Raw genomic sequence first — 19,642 nt, 5'->3', positions numbered from 1 at the left:
TCACTTCGTGTTGATTTCTCTTACAGTACTATTCAGGAGTTTCTAACAAAGAAAAACTTTCCTTCCAGGGATCAATAAAGTAATTCTGAATCTGAATCTGAATTGAGCCTTCAGAGCCACCGTAGAAAACCACATTCCTTGACAAACACTGATTGTGATGAAGTGACATTATTAAGGCATCAGGAGCATCATTTAGTTTAAAATTTGTGTTAACTTGTAATTTATTTTGTGACAAATCTTCCTCTCACACATTCATGGTCTTTAATTTCCTGAAGTCCCATGACCTGCGGCCATCTTTGTTTTCCACCGTCACCAGAGTCCACGGCGTCAATTTGAACTTTTAACAAGAATGGCAAAAAATGTGTGTTCAAGTTTTCCTTTTTATCTACAGTCAATGTCGAGCGTCTCGTTCTCCTCCTCTTAAATGTTCTTGGGGACTTTGACCACGAACGCCATGGGGTCTTTGGCCTTGTTGCTGAAGGCTTTGCGGATGATGTCCACGGCGTGCTGATGCGTGACGCCGTGCAGGGAGACGCCGTCCACAGACACCAACTCAAACCCAGCCTGGAGACACAGAACTGAATGGTTAAAATACAAACAGATACAGAAAATTAAATATCAAATAGGTACAAACACAGAGAGAGAGAGACGGACACAGATCATCAGCAGAGATTAAAAAGAAGTGACATTTCATCTTTAAAAAGTCTTCATTCATTTAGTCTATCATTTATTCTCACAAATTCATTCTTAATAAATACGTCAAAACAACTGATTGTGGACTTTTTCTAGTGAACTAAAGCTGAGACTGTGGATTTGAATGAGACCAAACGCCTAATGTTTTATGGAAGTGAATTGCTGCCGTGTCAGAAAGAGAAAAAACATTATCATGTCATAATGTTAAATTTATTGTTCTAATCACATGTTATAACAATATAATGATTTATGTTGTAATAACAGGAAATTCTAATGTGATAATAATTTAGTTTAATGTGAAACAATTCACATTTTTACTATATAAATCATGTTGACTTAAATTGTAAAATGTGAAACATCTGACATTAAATGGTTAAATTACATAAATTAATTCTAATAATATCTTTTTCCCGTTATGTGAAACATTATAAATCCAACTATAAATAATTAATTATCTATTTGTCTGAAAAATCAAATTGCTAATTAATAATCATATTTTTTAAACTTTGGACAGTATGATGATGAAAAACGTATTCATTGAGTTGCAGTTTGATTCAAATCCTGCTCTTCTCCAGCTCTTTCAGCAGGGGGCGCTCCTGCTTTGAACAGGTGATAGACTATAATAATAAAAGTAATACACTACTACTGGTTGTTTTGCTCACTGTAAAGCAACCTGGGTTTTTTTTTTTTTTTTTTTTTTAAGTCATTAGTCATTCCTGTGTCATAAAAAGGTCTAAAAATGTAACTTCCTGGACCTGAGAGAAACCCCGCTCAGTGACGTTGTGTTACCTTGAGCACTTCACAGGTGGAGGCGGCTCCTCCAGGAAAAATCTTCTCAATCTTCACCACCGGCTGAATCTTGGACTCCATCCCTCCAGATATACTGATGCCTGCAGAGACACAGTGATGTGTTTTATATCTGACAACAATAATATGATTTACATACTGATTTATAGGCTGATTCAAATACACACAGTCCCCATAAATGTAATTAATATTGTAAAAATGTTGAAAATTGTTATAATTTATATTGTAAAAATGCTGTAAATCACTATGATTTTCAACATTTTCACAATAAACATTAATAGAAATTTAAAATTACACAAAGTACTGCAAATCATATGGATTTATAGATATTGTAAATCATGATGCACATTTTCACAATAAAGATCAATTTTTACAACATAAATGTGACATTTTCTTTTACAATATAAATGATATTGTTATAATGTCACAAGTTTGTATTTGGTAAAAATGTGAAAAACCAATTATCAGACCAATAAACTTCATGTTTATAAGTTTTTATAACAATGTTTTTCTGGTGCAGCAGTAATAACGTCCTGTAAAACAGTTGTCGTCACACAGGTAAAGAGAAATGTTGTGCAGCCTGTATGTTGCAGTATAACAAACACATTTATGTTTATATGGAGTCATAAGAGTGACGATGTTTTAAAAATAAAGCGCTGAAATGTTGATGCTGCTGAGGTTTTGTTATCAACTCTGGTTTCTTCTTTAGGTCGTGTACAGAGTTGATGTTGGTGATAGTTTGACCATACATTTCTGATGGAGGTTGTTGTTTATATTGATCTTTAATTTGATTTTTTAATGTAATTGACCTTTAAATTACAACAATTCACATAAGAACCTGACATTTATTTACCCAGCGACTGTTTGGTCTTGGAGATGGTGACGGTTTTGAACTCGTACTCCTGCGGATGCTCGGAGCGGTTGAGTCCGTTCTCAGAGGTCGACGTCCGGTGACCGTTCACCTGTCCGCTCCCGGCTCGTTCACCTGGACTCGGACCGAACACCTGTGACAACGCCGGCCGACTCCTGCGGGCGGCGGCGCTCTGCAGCGTGAACACGGCGGCGTCTTTACTCCGCTCTCCGCTCTTCTCCCTCCGACTTTTGGAGACGCCGTTCCTGCTGGACGACGCGGACCGTCCTCTGTCCGAGTGCAGAGACACCTCGTCGAAGTGGACCGAGCGGATGGTGCCGATGTCCGTGCGGAGCGGAGGGTGGGCGACGGGGTCCCCGCGGGAGAGCAGCCAGTTGGGGAGCATGGGCCTGGAGGAGGAGGAGGAGGTGGAGGAGCCGAGGAGTCCGGCCTCCGAGTCGTACCCGTCCACGGGGATATCGAGCAGCGGCGTGAAGGCCCGGGAGGCGGAGGCGGAGGCGGAGGTGGAGGTGGAGGCGTGGGGCTTCTCCCGGGACACGCTGAGCCTCTCCAGCTCCTCCAGCAGGTGGCTCTCCTTCTCCACCTCCTCGGCGCTGTGCAGCTCGAAGCCTCCTCTGGAGTCTGGAGGAAACACACAGGAGGTTCAGCATCACGTTACATCATGTTATATGTATTTTATTTGATCTATTATGATTATTATTATAATATATTTTTTAATCACAATGGAAAAGAAGCCATTTTCTCCTTCTGTTCATTTCTATATTTGCATAGATAGATAGATAGATAGATAGATAGATAGATAGATAGATAGATAGATAGATAGATAGATAGATAGATAGATAGATAGATAGATAGATAGATAGATAGATAGATAGATAGATAGATAGATAGATCTACTCATCTTAGTACACTAATATAGAAATGAAAAGGAGAAAATGGCTTCTTTTCCATTGTGATTAGATGGAAAGTTGGATACAATTAAAAATAACAAAAAGTGGACACAAAATCTTTAATTATGAAAAAGATCAACATTTCAACTTTAGTATCTGACTGCAGTTGTAAATCAGTTGACCAAAGAAACATACATTTTTTTTTTTTTGGTTTTTACAGTGCATTAAACTCTTTCTCCTTTATATCTACCTCAGAACACGTCATCAATTGATAATAATCAACTCTAAGAAAAGAAGTGTTGCATATTATTCCCAGTTCAACAATCAGTCGACCATATAAAAAATATAATAATGCTGCTATGGAGGTGAGAGGCACCGACCTGGGACGGGGGTGATGAGGCGTCGTTTGGGGGCTCGACCAGACATTGGAGAGCGAAGAGGAGGAGTCCGAACTGAAAAAGACAAAGTCGAGAGGACATCTGATTTACAGATACAACACAAGACATGAAGATCAGGAAGGAAAGAACGATATTTTAGTGAAAATGTCCCAGTGCATCAATACAATATCAAAATATCAAACAGTAAAGTTGGACACATTTAAAAAATAAAGAAAAAAACACTCAAACGCACTTGAACGGTACTTGAGGATGTCGTAGGCCTCGGCTTCGATGGGCGTCACCGTGTTGTTGAACACCCTCAGGTCGGAGGGAGAGAGGAGCATTCTGGAAAACAAAACAATAATGAAAAAAAAACAAAAACAAATAAAGAAACAAATCCATTTTTAATTAGTCCTCAGTTTTTCTGTGTTAAAACTGTTGGATTTGAGATGATTATCCTGAAAAATCCTTATTAATCCTGGTCTGGTGGATGGATTTATAACAGCACTGTTCTCCAGCTGGATTCACACATCAGATAATTAACTTGTGAAAAAAACAGTTTATTGCACAAAGGAAATAAAAAGAGAAATTTATATTTATGAGGCATTTCATATCATACAGTAGTTCATCTCAGTGGGTCGGTCCTACCTGACCTCCCTGAGCAGCAGCAGCTTCTCGGGCCGGTCCAGAACGGCCAGCAGGTGGCGTACCAGGCTCTCCACCGACCGCTCTGCTATGTACTGAAACAGTCAGAGCAGTCGACTTATTAATGAAACTTGATGCTTATTTATTTATCCTGACTATTTTAAGGTTATTTTGAATGTCTTTAAAGGGATACTTCACCAAAAATCGATAATTCACCAATTTTCTACTCACCGTCATGCCAAAGAAGGGTTTGGAGAACTTTCAGAGTCATCAAAACGCTTTTGGAGTTCCAGGGGGGGTCCGGGCTGGCAACGGATTTTCATATAATGGCGGCGGATAGAGTTCACTTTTGAATCGTCCAAAACACACACTATGAAACATCCAGATACCTCCATACTGCTCGTCCGTACTGACCCAAGTGTCCTGAAGCCGCCACATGAAGAAGTTGTTCGGAAAAAAATAATTTGATCTCTGTTTTTAGCCTTGTTGTAGCAGTAGCTCCCAGTGGCTGCGAGATTTGCTGCGAGATGTTTGTTCGTTGTTGTAAACCATTGGATGTATCAAAGGTTTCTAAACCGTCGTTGGATGTGTGATGTAAACACGGAAGAACATCTCGCAGCAAATCTCGTGCTGCATGCGCACAAACATCAACAGAGCCACTGGGAGCTACTGCTACAACAAGGCTAAAAACAGAGATAAAATTCATTTTTTCCGAACAACTTTTTCATGTGGCGGCTTCAGGACACTTGGTTCAGTACAGATGAGCAGTATGGAGGTATTTGAATGTTTCATAGTGTGTGTTTTGGACGATTCAAAAGTGAACTCTCTCCGCCGCCATTATATGAAAATCCGTTGCCAGCCGTACCCCCCTGAAACTCCTAAAGCGTTTTGATAACTCTGAAAGTTCTCCGAACCCTTCCTTGGCATGATGGTGAGTAGAAAATTGGTGAATTATTGATTTCCCCCAAAAAAAGTCCAAACTGTCCAATTTGACTTTGAAAAACCCAAATACGACAGTCTGTTGTTTCTCACCCGTCGACACGTCTTCATCACCACAGACACCTCCTCCTCCGTCAGCAGCCTGCGCGCCATGTCCTCCACCACCCCCAGCATCTCTGGGTTTGGCGTCGCAGCGTGTTGTCGTCCCTCTGGAAACAAGAGTGGCACCGGTGACAATTAGGTCATGTGAAACTCGTCCACTGGACTCTGAACATTAAACACGTCCTTACTGAAAAACTACAGGGAAGAACGACGGCAGCGTGCATGTTCACAACAGCTCAGTACTCTCTGACTATAAAATGTGCAACACCTGATATCTGCTGCTTTTTATTTACCACTGCTCTTTGGTTTTCCTCATAACTTATTAATTGACTGTTTTATCGAGTATGATGCTGCTCCATCTGGTTTTTGTCTGGTGCTGGTTCTTTATTTTTGTTTTTTTTTATCTTGTGACTGCTTTTCAGAGTGCCAAACTGAAATTTCATTGCATTGGATACACAACAATACAACAAAATACAACAATAAACTTCCTTTTGTCTTTATGTTCAAGGAATAAAAAGACATTTTGTGGTGAAACGACACATCTGTAACTCGTTTGAGACTGGGATCTTCATTAGTACATGAAAGGTTTGGAGCTGATGAGGAAATACAAGACGTAACAAATGTTGAAATTAAAAAATATAAAGTCAAATAGCAGCCTTGTGCCTCTACTGGACATGTCATCTACATCATTAGAGTCTCACCAGAGCAGGAGCAGGTTTAGTTCGAGGACGTTTGAATCTCATCTACCTTTTCTGCCTCTGTCCGTGGACGGGGACTTGGAGCGCCCCCTGGAGGTGTCCCTCTTGCGTCCGCCCCTGAACAGCAGGTTGACGAAGGTCTTCGAGCGCTGCAGGGTGCTCTTCTCCTGCGGGTCTTTCTCCTTCTGCTTCTTCTCCTTCTTCTGTTTGATCTCTGACGACAGAGACGCCACAGTCATTGATCATCTTCACCTGCTCAGTCTTGTTGTGATATGAACCGTCTTGTCCTCATAATCTCACCTGCCACGGTGACCTGGCTCTGCGACCGGGTGATCAGTCGGCTCGGCCGGCTCAGGGCCAGCAACATGGCCGTCTTCGGCGACTCCCCCCTCCACTCGCTCTCCTCCCCTCCAATCACGGTGTCTCTGAGCAGCGTGGTGCGGCCGAGGCTGCGGGTGGTGTCTGCAGACAGGAGGTCGGTCTGGATGGCCGTCTCCGTGCGCTCAGACTCAGACCTGGACAGAAAAAAAAAAAACACCATAATGTCGATTTCAGGTTTTGTCAGGTCTAAAACCTCCTGGTGCTTCAGTGTGATGAACCAAAATGTGCAGAAACAAAGGGCTGTCAACTGATTTACATATTTAATGCATGAGTTTTCACAATTAATCTTGATTAATCACAGGTTTATCTATTCAAAATGTACTTTAAAGGAATATTATTACATTTTCTACAGCTCTAACTTGCATTTTATTCATTTATTTACCCAGATTTCTGCTCCCAGATGCGAGCTGCTCAGAGCTACGCTACAGAGGCTAATGGGATTTCTTGGTTTCCCTCATCAAACTCATTAAATACACAATCCAACAACTCCAAAACGCTCTGGTGGACAAGTTGTGACCTGCGCATTCACCACGCTATGAGATAATAACGGAACGTTTTGAGACAGAGTTGTTTTAGAGGTAAATTCATGCAAAACCACTGATGCGCGTTCCCGATGGGGACAGTTTTTCAGCAAGCAGTCTCTGCATTTGTTTCAAAAACAACTCTGTCTCGTAACATTCGGTTATTATCTCATAGCGTGGTGAATATGCAGGTCACAACTTGTCCACCAGAGCGTTTTGGAGTTGTTGGATTGTGTATTTGATGAGTCTGATGAGGGAAACCAAGAAATCCCATGAGCCTCCGTAGCGTAGCTCTGAGCAGCTTGCGGCTCTGCTCCGCCGTTCTAAAAATAGCTTGCACCGACAATTAAAGGTAACGAACCTAATCCTAAAAACTATAGGGATTATGGCAAAGGGCCAATTTGCCAAAATGTTGAACTATCCCTTTAACATGTTAACTTTGCCCCAGAGGGAATAGAGAAGAAAAAAAAAAAAAAAACAATCAGTCCGACCTCTGGTCCTCGGTGGAGATGCAGACGTCCACCATGTCAGAGCCAAACGGCAGGCAGGGGGGGAACATGACCTGAGAGAGGCCGCTCAGAGAGCTGACCGGGGTCCCGGACGACAGGGAGGAGGCCGAGGAGTTGGACTCTGAGCCCTGGGAGGACGACTTCTGACCGTTGGCCACTGGGCACGGAAAACAATAAGAGACGATTTAACTCTGGACCGGAGCGGGCTGAAGGTTTCCAGAGAATAAAACACTGGTGCTGACAGATACGTACGCTGATTGAGCCACCTGTACTCTGCCACCATCTCTTTGTACGCCGGGTATCGTCCGGCCTCCTGTGGAGATATGGAGCAGATATGCAAATGAGACACAGTAGAGACGCTGAAACTTTTATGGGATCACTATATTTGATAAAGAGAAACCTTAGAACCACAGAGAGAGACAGAGACTAAAACACACTCTTCATCCTTCGCCACATTTCTCTGCTCGACTTTCTAGTAACCTCTGACGCCTGCGATGCTTTCTAACTCCGCTTCAGTTTCAGTTTCCACGCGGTGAAGCGACGGCGGGGGGATCCCGAGACGAAACCCACACAAAAGTATAACGCACACACATGCTCGGGCTGTGATCAGCACCTGATCCGCGGGCGCCTGGTGAATAATGCACACGGCTCTGGCTGTTTGTCACAGCGCGAAACCCAAGCTCCAGCAGCAGCAAGTAAAGTGAGCGAGGAATATTACGACTGCATGCCAGCTGTCAGCCCTGCACACACACACACACACAGACACACACACACACTGTTGTTACATCCACTGTGTAGCGACGGGACTCGTGTGAGAGACAATTAAAGATGAAAGAGACGATCGGGTCAGAGAGTTGATGGAAGCAGCGACGACATGTTTGTGATATCAGAGTCGTTCAGGTGATACAGATAAGACGACTTCACCGTCCGCGTCACACACACACACACACGTCTCATCCATGGGGTTTTCGCTCATTTCCCCATAAGAGCTGGAAAACTGTGATTATTATTAATGATTGGAAATTGATTACTGTTTTTTTTAGACATTTTCTTTCTGAGTTTAACCATAATCTAAAAGTATAAAGCTTGTCTGATTTCTCTGCACATTCATTGTAACAGTAACATCAGTCTGTTTCAGCCACTGAAAAGCCGTTTTCTCATGAGGCTTAAAAACAAAACAAAAAAACAATTTCCTACAAAAACATCAATAACAAAAATAGGAAGAATTTTAATTCGCAAAAATATGACTATGTCCTCGGACTTTAGATCATTTTTTTCATCCTTTCTGTAAAAATGAAACAAGTGGAGACACCTCAGTGGCTATGATGCTGCATCAGGGGGAAAAAAACAAACAAGCTGGAAAAGAGGGAAATAAAATAGAAACATAAAAATGGAAAGAAACATGTCTGGACTTTAGGACAGATGTGGCTTCTTTTGGTTTTTATACCTGCAGTGAAAGATCTGATCAAACTTTTCATACTTTTCAGTTTCATTTAGCAAAAAGGAAGGACATATTTATTACGACACCTGTGTCTTTAAAACTTTGGAAAATGTACAGTTTTTTCAATAACAAACAAAAAAACCTTATCTCACAGGATCATCACTCTTCTTTCTCACCTTGATGGTCAACATGATCTGTGTGTGGCTCTTCAGCACCTCCACTGCGCTGCTGTGGCTGATGTCCTCGAAGTTCACGCCATTGGCCGCCAGGATCTGGTCTCCCATCTTTATCCCGTTCTGCTCAGCCAGACCACCAGGGTCCAGTCTGGATCCATGGGACAGGAGGGAGGGAAATAAAGAGGTAAACAGGAAAATTACAAATAAATTGCTCCATAGATGTTAAAGATCAAAAGAAAAGGTAATCTATTTTAATCTATTTTTCTTTCTTTACATGCTTTGATGATAAGATTTGATGATATATGTATACAAAATATAGAGCAACATGTATCAGCTGTTTTTTCTTCAAATAACATAACAAAAAACAATGATGCAACACTGTTCTCAGTCAGAGTTATACATGTATGCAGCAAACTATCTTTATTTCATCTATAATTACTATTATTTGTGTTGTTAAACTTGCCATCGCAGTTATTATCACACAACTATAAGATACTGCTTGCAGGAGAAGTTATGAATAAAGAAATGTGCATATGAGTCAGACAAATATATTAATTTTACAGCTGTTATTGTCTATTTTTATTTACTGCTGTATATTTACCTATTTTATTTATTCTATTTTCATTTTTCTTGTTATCATTATCATTTCTTATTTTTTTGGATCCTTATGTTGCCTACAATCTGTATATCAGTACCGTGATGGGATAGAGTGTGGGTGCTTTTATTATTCATTTATTTTTTTCTAACTATACATCTATTTTTCTTTCATTACTTGAAAGATAAGACTTAATGGCTTGTATACAACAACATGTATAACCTATGTTATATAGGTTTGTTATATACAAACGATGATGCAGCGTTGATCTTGTCGAGGAGCAGTGGTACCTACTTGGAGACGTAGATGCCCAAACCGAACTCCTTCCCGCCCCGGATGTTGAAGCCGAGGCAGTAGTCGTCGGAGGTGGTGTAGAGGTGGACGATCCTCCGCAGGGCGCTGCCTGAACTGGCCTCCGATGGCGTCCGGCCGCTCTCCTCCACCACCATCCGCCTGTGAATCAGATCCACCCTGAGGAGGAAAAAGAAACAAAAAACAAACAGCGAGCTTCAGCACAGAGCGTTCAGGTTCGACACCGAGCCGACAGCCGACAGGAACCTAAAGCTGCTTCGTCACCAGGTCGTCTTCTCCTTGGAGTAGCGGATGCCGGGGACTTTGCCGACGCGTCGCACCACCATCCTCAGCCGGTTGTTTCCCGTCAGGACTTTCACGGCGCTGCTCATGGTGATGCTCTCCAGGCTGATGCCGTTCACCTCCACCAGTTTGTCTCCGACGAGCAGCCCGGCCTCCTCTGAGCACACACACACACATTTTGAATTTGAATTTTTATTTTTGCACAAAGTTAAAATAATACAACATAAAACATGGTAGGTAACAATAGGACAGTGCAGGGAGAGGCAAAAAGCCACAAGGGGCTTATTTTTAAGCCTCCACCTTATTTTACAGTTTAATGTGAAAAAACACAAAATAACATGAAAAAATTAATTTAACAAATAGAATAATAATGACTGACAACAATAATAAAAAATAAAAAAACAATGACATGACATACACAGAATCACACACGGGATCATAAACACACTCAGTTTTTGAATCACGCCTCCTCGTCTCCGTCCTCTCACCTGCGGAGCTGTTGTCCTCCACCTTACTGACGAAGATGCTGAGGCCGTGCTCGGAGCCTCCGCGAACGCTGAAGCCGAGTTTCCCGTCCACGCTCTTATCCACCGTGATCGTGTGGAGGTCCTCACTGTCATCTCCTCCTGAAAATAACAAAAACACACACACACACCGTTAACGATCACCTTGTTAGAGAACAGCATGTTACAGTATGTTATAAGTACTGAAACATTAAACAGTTGGACATGTGCATTTAAAAGTTTAGGGAAGGTTGGGGCGGTGCGTGGCGCAGTGGTTAAAGCGGCCGCCCCATGTAGAGGCTACAGTCCTCAGACATTTCCTGCATGTCATTCCCCCTCTCTCTGCCTCCCCCTTTCCTGTCTATCTTACTATGTGCCATCCAATAAAGGCAAAAAGGCCAAAAAATATACTTAAAAAAAAAAAGTTTAGGGAAGGTCAAATTAAGTTCATATGTAAGAATATTGTGCATTATAGGTGCATTTTGAAATTTCCACCTATCTCTCTGTCACTTTTGGTGACACGTGGAGTTGATGGAGTTGAGGTGTGTACTGTAAAAACTCTAATGTGACAACTTGTGACCATTATGTATTTAACCATTTAAAACATGAGGAGTTAAAATCTAAACATCACAAGTTTGGACACAATAATAAAGTTATTTAATCAAACAGAGTGACAGGTTTATCAGACCGAGACTGAACCGGTGTTGTGTGTGTGTGTGTGTGTGTGTGTGTGTGTGTGTGTGTGTGTGTGTGTGTGTGTGTGTGTGTGTGTGTGTGTGTGTGTGTGTGTGTGTGTGTGTGTGTGTGTGTATGTGTGTATGTGTGTGTGTGTACATCGGCCGGCAGCAGCAGCTGCTCCTCACCGTCCACGGGGGAGTTGATGAGGATGACTCGGCCCATGGGCGAAGAGGATCGGATTCCACGCCGGCGCTGCTCCTTCTTCCGTAAGAGGTTGCGTGTAGCCGTGTGTGACCTTTGGGTCCCGGAGGTCGGCTCCCTGCGGGACGGGTCTGATGAATGAGCCATGGAGGCGGCTGCTGCTGCTGCTGCTGGGGTCCCCTTTCACACAGGAGCTCCTCCACCGGGGGCTCAGCTCCGGGTGGAGGCGTCTGCAGCAGCAGAGGGAGAAGGAAGCTTCATGTTTTAAATTATTGTTATTTAATGTGAGTTAATGCAGGTTAAAGGTGGGGACGACCTACTCACTGGTGCAGGCTGCTTTGTGACATGACGGCCGACTCTTCCTGGAGTCACTCTCTGGTCCATTCCTGCCCATGGTGCATCGCTCTCACCTGTCACCTGAGGAAAACACACACACACACAAACACAAACACAAACACAAACACACATGATCAACACAAAAAGGTTCAGTAGCATCCACACAAAGCTGCAGGTGAAGTCAGAAAAAGGATTTAATCGTTTTATTTAGCTCACACCTGACCCACTTACAGCAGTCAGGACGTCACATGGTGTTTCACCATGGTTACATGTCACTCAACTCAACTTAACCCCGGGACAACAAGTGAGTCCTCATGGCCTCACCTTGGGGTCCCCCTCCCTGCATCCAGGAGCGTCAAAAAATACACATTTTAAAAGGCAAATGTCAAATTAAATATAAAAAAAATACATTAAATTAGGTTTATTTCAACTTAAATGTGCTACGTTCACTTTAAAATTTATCCAGCGATAGTTTCTCCTACCTGCGACAACAAAGGGTCAATTTTAGTATTAAAAAAACGCCACAAATGCAACACTTACCGCTCATTTTTACGCTTCAAAGCCGAAAACACCGCAAACAGACGCTCATTTAAAGATGATTAACTCCTCCGACAGACGACAGAGCGCCTCCGTGTCCCTTACATCCATCCTACAGACCGTAAATAAACCACCTGCACCGGGCTCTTTGTCCCACCTGTGTCCATGTTGAGCGAAACGACTGGACTCACCTGTTCGGGACATTTCTCTGGTGCCTAAGCCCCGCCCCCAAGGCCGCTGCCGATTGGCTGGACTGGAGTCGATTGTGAGTATCTGATTGGATGGTTTACATGTCAATCATTGTTAATGTTTTCTGGACTTCTTAGGTGTATAATGCAACTGGAAATGTATTGATAGAGCAGTGAGTATTAAATTAAATATAAAACATATATTAAATGAGAGAAGACGTTTTTTTTTAGAGCATTAATTTTATTTATTTTTTATTGTGAGTGTTTTATTGGTTTGCAGCATCAGGTCTGTCTCCGCCAGTGGTTTAGACACAGACCGTCATACAAAAACACATTTTATTTGACAAATTCTCACTTCTTAAAAAACATGTAAAAAAAAAAAAAAAAAAAAAAAATTATTGGCTTTTATTGATTTTCCTTGCAGCCTCCAGGACAGAAGAAAGATCAGCTTTGTGTCCGAACTCTTTCTCCCTGTGCTCCAGCAGGATACCCTGAGTGAGGCAGGGAGAGATGGATAAATGATCATAGATAAGATTAGATTAGATAAAAGTCAGGAATAAATAGGTACTGACATAAATAAAAGTAGCCTACAACAATAAAAAAAGTAGGATCATTATTAATTACCTGTTTTTCTTGTCCAATGACAAATAAGCCACCAAGAACGAATCCTTCTCCCTTCTTGTTGCCTTGGTAACCCTTCCCTCTCCCAACGTGGACCAGGTTTCGTAAAACACCCAGACGAACGAGACCAAGACCCAGACCCATTCTCCTCGGTTTGGGACCATAGAAAACTCTCTATAACGATATAGTATAAATAGAGATAAAGAAAACTAGGACAAAACGAAGCAAAACCATAAAATAATGAAAACGTGTGAATAAAAGGATGAGATGAAGAAACTGAGGTCGGACACTGGGACCTTCTGATCCACAAACATCTCGCCCTTGAAGTAGAGTCTGAAGTCCTGGAGCTCGTTGTCGACGTCCTCCTTCACCACGGCGAACAGAGGGACGCCGAGCTCGTCCAGCTGGGGCTTCAGAGAGGACAGCTCTGCAGCCTCCTGCAGGGGACAGGGGGAAATCACTGATCAATAACCAAATCAATTATAGATTAAGACAAACTGAGACAATAAATAACCTCCAGCCAACACAGTGGACATTGTGAGAGTATAGTTTAGTGATAGAGGCCTCATGTGGGGTCACGATGATGAATCTGAGGGTTCCAAAAGAAACGTTTTTCATACACAATTATACTCAGAATTTAACTTTTTCACTTCTTTAGTGTCAGATATAATCATTAAAATGGATTGAAACCATGTTAAAAGCAACCAAAGAGGGACTGCTTCACTTTAACAGTATGTGGATGTTATGTTAACATCAAATTCACCATTAAACCTTTTATTTTATATTACTTTAGAAAATTAAAAACAGTCTGTGATGACAGCAGGGACGGAGGTGTGGTTCCTCATGCTGCTGATAAAACAGCTGTGATTGGCCTCCTGTCAAAAACACACAACCGACAGGCCACACGCACACACACACACACACACACACATCCTCACGGCAAGCTGCCCGCTGTCGAGTGACAATCTGTTGGTGGGAAAATGTCTGCAGTTTTAGGCAGATGATGAGTTACATGCCACAGAAGTTTCCTGTTTTGAACTTCATGCTCTGACCTCCACAGCTGGAAATAAATCCATTATGTTGGGTTTTGCCTCATTTCACTCCCGCAGGTCAACCATTAACAAATCTGAGACTTTTAAATATAAAATATATAATATAGGCCTAAGCATCATCACATATTCACTGATCCTAACTGTACCTCTCTGCACAAGGCTCATCCAGGACGCCTCACGACCTGGATCACTGCTCCGCTCCTCGACCACAAAGTTCGACCTTTTACTGTTGACACATCTGCAGAGTCACACCCATCACATTACTGAGCCACTTGAAAAAACAAGGTTTGATTTAACCTAAAATCAGCTCTAATCACAGTTTAATGAAACTATACTCATGCAGAAATGTAAAAAATGACATGTCTCATATCACATAAACATCCTATGGACACATGAAGATATAATGTACAAAAAACAGTAGTGAAAATATCTAAATTATGACATTTATGATGGTATAAGACCTTGCAATCATATTTATAAACAATGTGATATTTATATTAAGTGTATGTAGGCTATGCAAGGCTATTACTGATTTCCAGCTTCATTTTTACACAGAAACTTGATCATCTATTATTCATTGATTGTTTATTTCCGTTTCGTTCACCTCCTCTTGTCGTCTGCAGGTCGGCGGCTCCCAGTTCTTCCAAAGAAGCTGCGGTTGATTTAGTCAGGATTAAGTCAGAGTTGGCCAAGACCACTGCCACCATCAGTGTGGCCACCACTGCCAGAGCCACATACCAGATGTCAAACAGCGCCCCCTGCAGGATGGAGGACAGCACTGCAGAGAACAGAGAGACAGCATTAATTTTTACCAGATGCATCAATCTATAGTCTATACTGTAAGCATATATAAACTGACTATACAGACTTTTATTTATCTTATTGTATTCCTTATTCTAATTATGTCACTCCCCTTGCTTTTAGGTCATTTCATTGTTTTATTGGCTTTTGTTTATTCTCACCTTTATTTTATTCTTTACTGCCCTGCACCTTTACAAATGCTCTCATGTGTTTCTACTGTATTTATTTCGCATTTTCGCCTTTATTTTATTGCAGTGTTTTATTATCACGGCTGTTATATGTGTCTCACACCTCTTCATGTCTCTATTTGATTTAATAATCCTTTATCTAAAGCTGGTATTTGTGTTTTTCTACCATTTTCTTCTTCTTTCTTTCCCCTTAATGTCAAAATACTTTTTAGATAAAAGGTCACAGGATATTCAGTGAGTCATGGTAAATTTCCAACAACACCCTGCGATCTGTGTAAACCCAACACCAACCTCCATAGATCTACTTTGTCTTCTGTTTTATACTGTAAAAAAATGCTTTAGGGAAGAAAGAAGAAAGAAAAAATCTCAGCAAAAACAAACAGAAAGATCAGTTGCTTTAGACAGATTCAAGTGCAATGACTCAGCTCCTTTGTCAGAGACAAATTACTTTTTATAAGGAACCTTAGGCAAGACATTAAAAATGGGAACATACGATAATGGAAACTGCTAAAAGAAAAGTGCAGTGAAAGTGAAGCACTAGAGCAGAACAGTGTGTTGTTTCTCATTAGCCACCATACTGTAAATACCAGACCATGTAAGGGAGCAGCTGCAAAACCCTCAGTGTAGCAATGAGAACGTGCGTTAAATTAAAACTTCTGAGCTCAACATTTCAGTTTAAACACTCTGAATCTGTTGCGTCTTGCTATAAAAAGTTATATAGTTTCACTTTTAACACTCATGTGGGAAAAGTAAATACATGTTTATTCTTTTTCATTCAAACTAACTTGGATCTTAAAATGAGAAAGAATCCCTGAAGGCAACACCCTTCATCTGACAAACATAATCTAATCAAGCTGTTGCTCTACTGTAACAGCTGTTCTCCATTGTTAATACAGATAAACATCTCATAGTGAACTGGATTCAAGCTTTAGATACTACATAGATATGCAAAAAAAAAAAAAAGCTGATAGTTGAAAAGTTGAAATGTTTTTGTCTATCAAAGGAAAAGCTATTCACAGTTAATGTTTGAAAACAAGGTAAAGAAAACCAACCTGTTTCCATGGTTGTTTCAAAAAGTTGTCGAGTAAGAGCTGCAGTTAATTCATGCTGAACACTGAACTACTGGAGAGTGAGACCTGCAGGAAAACAGACGCAGACGAGCAAACAACTCCTCCCTCAAACCACTGGATATTTTTTTTTCCCTGAGCAGTTTCCTTCACATGGTGAACAAACGACAAAAAAAACCAACTGTTGAACATCACAGCGTTGTTTTTATTAGTCACAGGTTGCAAGTCTCCGAGCTCCACAGATAACACTGCAGCGTCACAGTCATTAAGAAGGAAACCCAGTGTTGGACGTCAGGTCCGCTTCCTCTGTCGACTTTAAAGACAGACCATCATTAACACACTCGGCCTCTTAATAAAAGTTACACCGCAAAAATGCATCCATGTTTACCCGAGACCAGTCCTCCAACAAACTCACAAGCCTGATGTGCTTTGAATTTACAAAACCATGAACCTTTAATCTGCCTCAAAGCCATTTAAGCATTTTTACCCCCCAGTGTTTACTTGATTATTTGTTTAACCGTGTGTCAGTTCTGTAGCTCTGAACTTGGTCCATGGTGAGAAAAACAAAAGAGTTATTTTTTCTCCAAAGCCTGAAGTTCCCGTGGGATTCTTCTGACGGCTTGGATGACGTCCTCAATGTTGACTTTATCCCCAAATTCGATCTCTCTGTGCTCCAGAAGTATTCCCTGCACAACAAACACAGCTTTTATAGTCCAGTATAAAGCTCCAAACGTTTGTTGTAAGTAAAGTAAGTAACCATTTTTTCCTATAGCACTTTTCACAGATGAAAATCACAAAGTGCTTTACAATAAGTGCAAAGTGGCATAATTTGGCAATTCAAATATCACATTAAAGGAATAGTTCAACATTTTGGCAAATTGGCCCTTTGCCATAATCCCTATAGTTTTAGGAGTAGGTTCGTTACCTTTGATTGTCGGTGCAAGCTATTGTTAGAATGGCGGAGCAGAGCCGCGAGCTGCTCAGAGCTACGCTACGGAGGCTCATGGGATTTCTTGGTTTCCCTCATCAAACTCATCAAATACACAATCCAACAACTCCAAAACGCTCTGGTGGACAAGTTGTGACCTGCACATTCACCACGCTATGAGATAATAACGAAACGTTACGAGACAGAGTTGTTTTCGGGGCAAATTCAGAGACTGCTTGCCGAAAAACTGCACCCGACGGGAACATCAGCATCAGCTGTTTTGCATGAATTTACCTCTAAAACAACTCACAACTTGTCCACGAGAGCGTTTGAGTTTTTGGATTGTGTATTTGTTGAGTTTGATGAGGGAAACCAAGAAATCCCATTAGCCTCAATCGCGTAGCTCTGAGCAGCTCGCGACTCTGCTCCGCTGTTCTAAAAATAGCTTGCACCGACAATTAAAGGTAACGAACCTACTGCTAAGACTATAGGGATTATGGCAAATTGCCCAAAATATTGAACTATCTTGTCTAAACAATAGTGTCCTGACAGTAAAAAGGGTTTTACCTGCTGTCCTCGTCCAATGACAAAGACCCCGCCGAGGACAAAGCCCTCCCCCGAAACGTTTCCCATGAAGCCCTTCTTAAAGGCCCTGAGGCCGTTCATCCACACCCCGACACGAAGGAACGCCAGGAGACCCATCTTCCTCTCACGGGGTCCATAAAAACGCCTCTGCAACACAACCAAAACAAACAAGAACCCTCAGGATGTTCATGTAGAACTAAACCAATTTCTCACAGATCCTGAAAGACCTCAGTGTCTTTACAGGAACTGATGACGTCAGACTGAACGAGTCTGTGTTAAAAAGGCAAACGGACAATGTACTGATTCATTTGAATAAAAATAAAAAGAGAGAAAAATCCACCTTCTCATCCAAGAAGATCTCGCCCTTGAAGTACGGTCTGAAGTTCTGGACCTCGGTGCCGACGTCCTCCTTCACCACGGCGTACAGAGGGACCCCGAGCTCCTCCAGCTCGGGTTTCAGAGAGGACAGCTCTGCAGCCTCCTGCAGCCAGAGGAGGAATACAAGTGTAAACACATACTACATTAGATTAAAAATAACCAAAGTGAACATTTCAATCAGTGATTTGAGATACGGCTGCTGATTTCTAGGGCTGTGATTCAACTGGCTTAAAGTGGCATTTCGTATTGCTGCACTTAACATGGACCTTGTTATGATTTGCCTTAGAGTAATTGTATTTTGGATGGTGGTTGTGGACTCCTCAGTGACACCAAGGTCTTTGACTACTGTATAACGCTGTCAGTGAGTTTTCAAACATCATTTGTCTGTTGTGATTTATCCAAGAAGTTGTGCCACTTCATTTGTCAGTGTGTATGAGACTAAGCTAGAATAATAAAGTATTTGAATCATTTTATAAAATAAAATACAAAACAAACAAAAGTTAATGACTAAAAACGTATTTACAGGCCCCAACGCTGAGCAGCTGAACATTGTTCAAAACCTTCATCTTAATAATTTAAGTGGAAAATCTCCCACAGATGCCAAATATGTCAGGGTTTGTTTTCATTGTGATTAACAGGACAGGAGGAACATGTCCTGTTGATGGAGTGGGGGGTTAAGAGGAGAAACAAGTATTGAATGAGAAGTGATATCCAGAAGACACAGACTCACTTTCATGAAGCCTTTTTAGTCATAATGAAGACTCTATTACCTCTCTGCACAAAAATCATCCAGGCCTCCGTACTGCCATGATGACAGCTCCTGACTTCTCCCACAGAGACTTGGCCTTCAGGGTTTTTATCTCTTAAGGGAGGAAGAATAACAAGGTTAAAAACTTGTGACGCAACAAGTTGACGGTAGATCCCCAGTCAGTAAAACTGCTGACTCACCTCCTTTCATAGTTTTGAGCTCTGTTTCCTCCAGATGTTGCAGCGTGGCCCTCAGCGGCGGCGTCAGCAACATGTCGGTGAGGAAATTCATAACAGCGGTGATGAGGCCGCCGACGGTGGCCACGGTGCTGGCGACCAGACTCGCCATGTCCCCTCTCTGTCCCGCTGCCATGTCTCCTCTCTGTCCCGCTGCCATGTCTCCTCCTCTGTGCGGGTTTGCATTCACTGCATCTCCTCCACCCCTCTCTGCTCTGCTCCGTGTGTGACCTGCAGATCCTCCAGAAGCGCATTTAAATTCCAGCGGATCTCAATCCCTTCGACCCCGCCTCCCTCCCCCCGGAACCGAGACCCCGATCAGCGACGATTCAATACAGCTGCGTTTGATCAGCGAC

At 42.0% G+C, this 19,642-nt stretch overlaps 2 protein-coding genes and 1 pseudogene across 3 annotated transcripts; all 3 read right to left on the bottom strand.

Annotated features, from left to right (window-relative positions):
• Positions 1–420: 420 nt before the first annotated feature.
• On the bottom strand, positions 421–11,768 carry LOC311002383 (PDZ domain-containing protein 7-like; the record flags this gene model as incomplete). Its single annotated transcript, XM_083993735.1, has 16 exons — positions 421–564; positions 1,483–1,583; positions 2,354–2,992; positions 3,642–3,713; positions 3,892–3,983; positions 4,287–4,378; positions 5,316–5,431; positions 6,072–6,236; positions 6,323–6,537; positions 7,416–7,590; positions 7,686–7,746; positions 9,051–9,198; positions 9,940–10,116; positions 10,222–10,396; positions 10,728–10,865; positions 11,606–11,768. The coding sequence occupies 16 exons, from the start codon at positions 11,766–11,768 to the stop codon at positions 421–423; spliced, it is 2,673 nt and encodes an 890-aa protein (XP_083849861.1).
• Positions 11,769–13,077: 1,309 nt separating this feature from the next.
• On the bottom strand, positions 13,078–16,406 carry LOC311003172 (peroxiredoxin-like 2A; the record flags this gene model as incomplete). Its single annotated transcript, XM_083994857.1, has 6 exons — positions 13,078–13,173; positions 13,307–13,477; positions 13,600–13,740; positions 14,502–14,515; positions 14,960–15,133; positions 16,397–16,406. 6 exons carry the CDS (start codon positions 16,404–16,406, stop codon positions 13,078–13,080), a joined length of 606 nt encoding a protein of 201 aa, XP_083850983.1.
• Positions 16,407–16,632: 226 nt separating this feature from the next.
• On the bottom strand, positions 16,633–19,541 carry LOC311002926 (peroxiredoxin-like 2A; annotated as a pseudogene). Its single transcript, XR_014596509.1, has 5 exons — positions 19,251–19,541; positions 19,073–19,164; positions 18,265–18,405; positions 17,907–18,071; positions 16,633–17,097 (listed from the first exon to the last, which is right to left on the bottom strand). The product of XR_014596509.1 is annotated as a peroxiredoxin-like 2A (transcript).
• Positions 19,542–19,642: the final 101 nt, after the last annotated feature.

This window comes from Trachurus trachurus (genome assembly GCF_905171665.1).
Source record: "Trachurus trachurus genome assembly, chromosome: 19".
Lineage (NCBI taxonomy): Eukaryota > Metazoa > Chordata > Actinopteri > Carangiformes > Carangidae > Trachurus > Trachurus trachurus.
The sequence above is the reverse complement of the archived record's forward strand: the minus strand, read 5'-3'. Positions and strand labels throughout refer to the sequence as shown.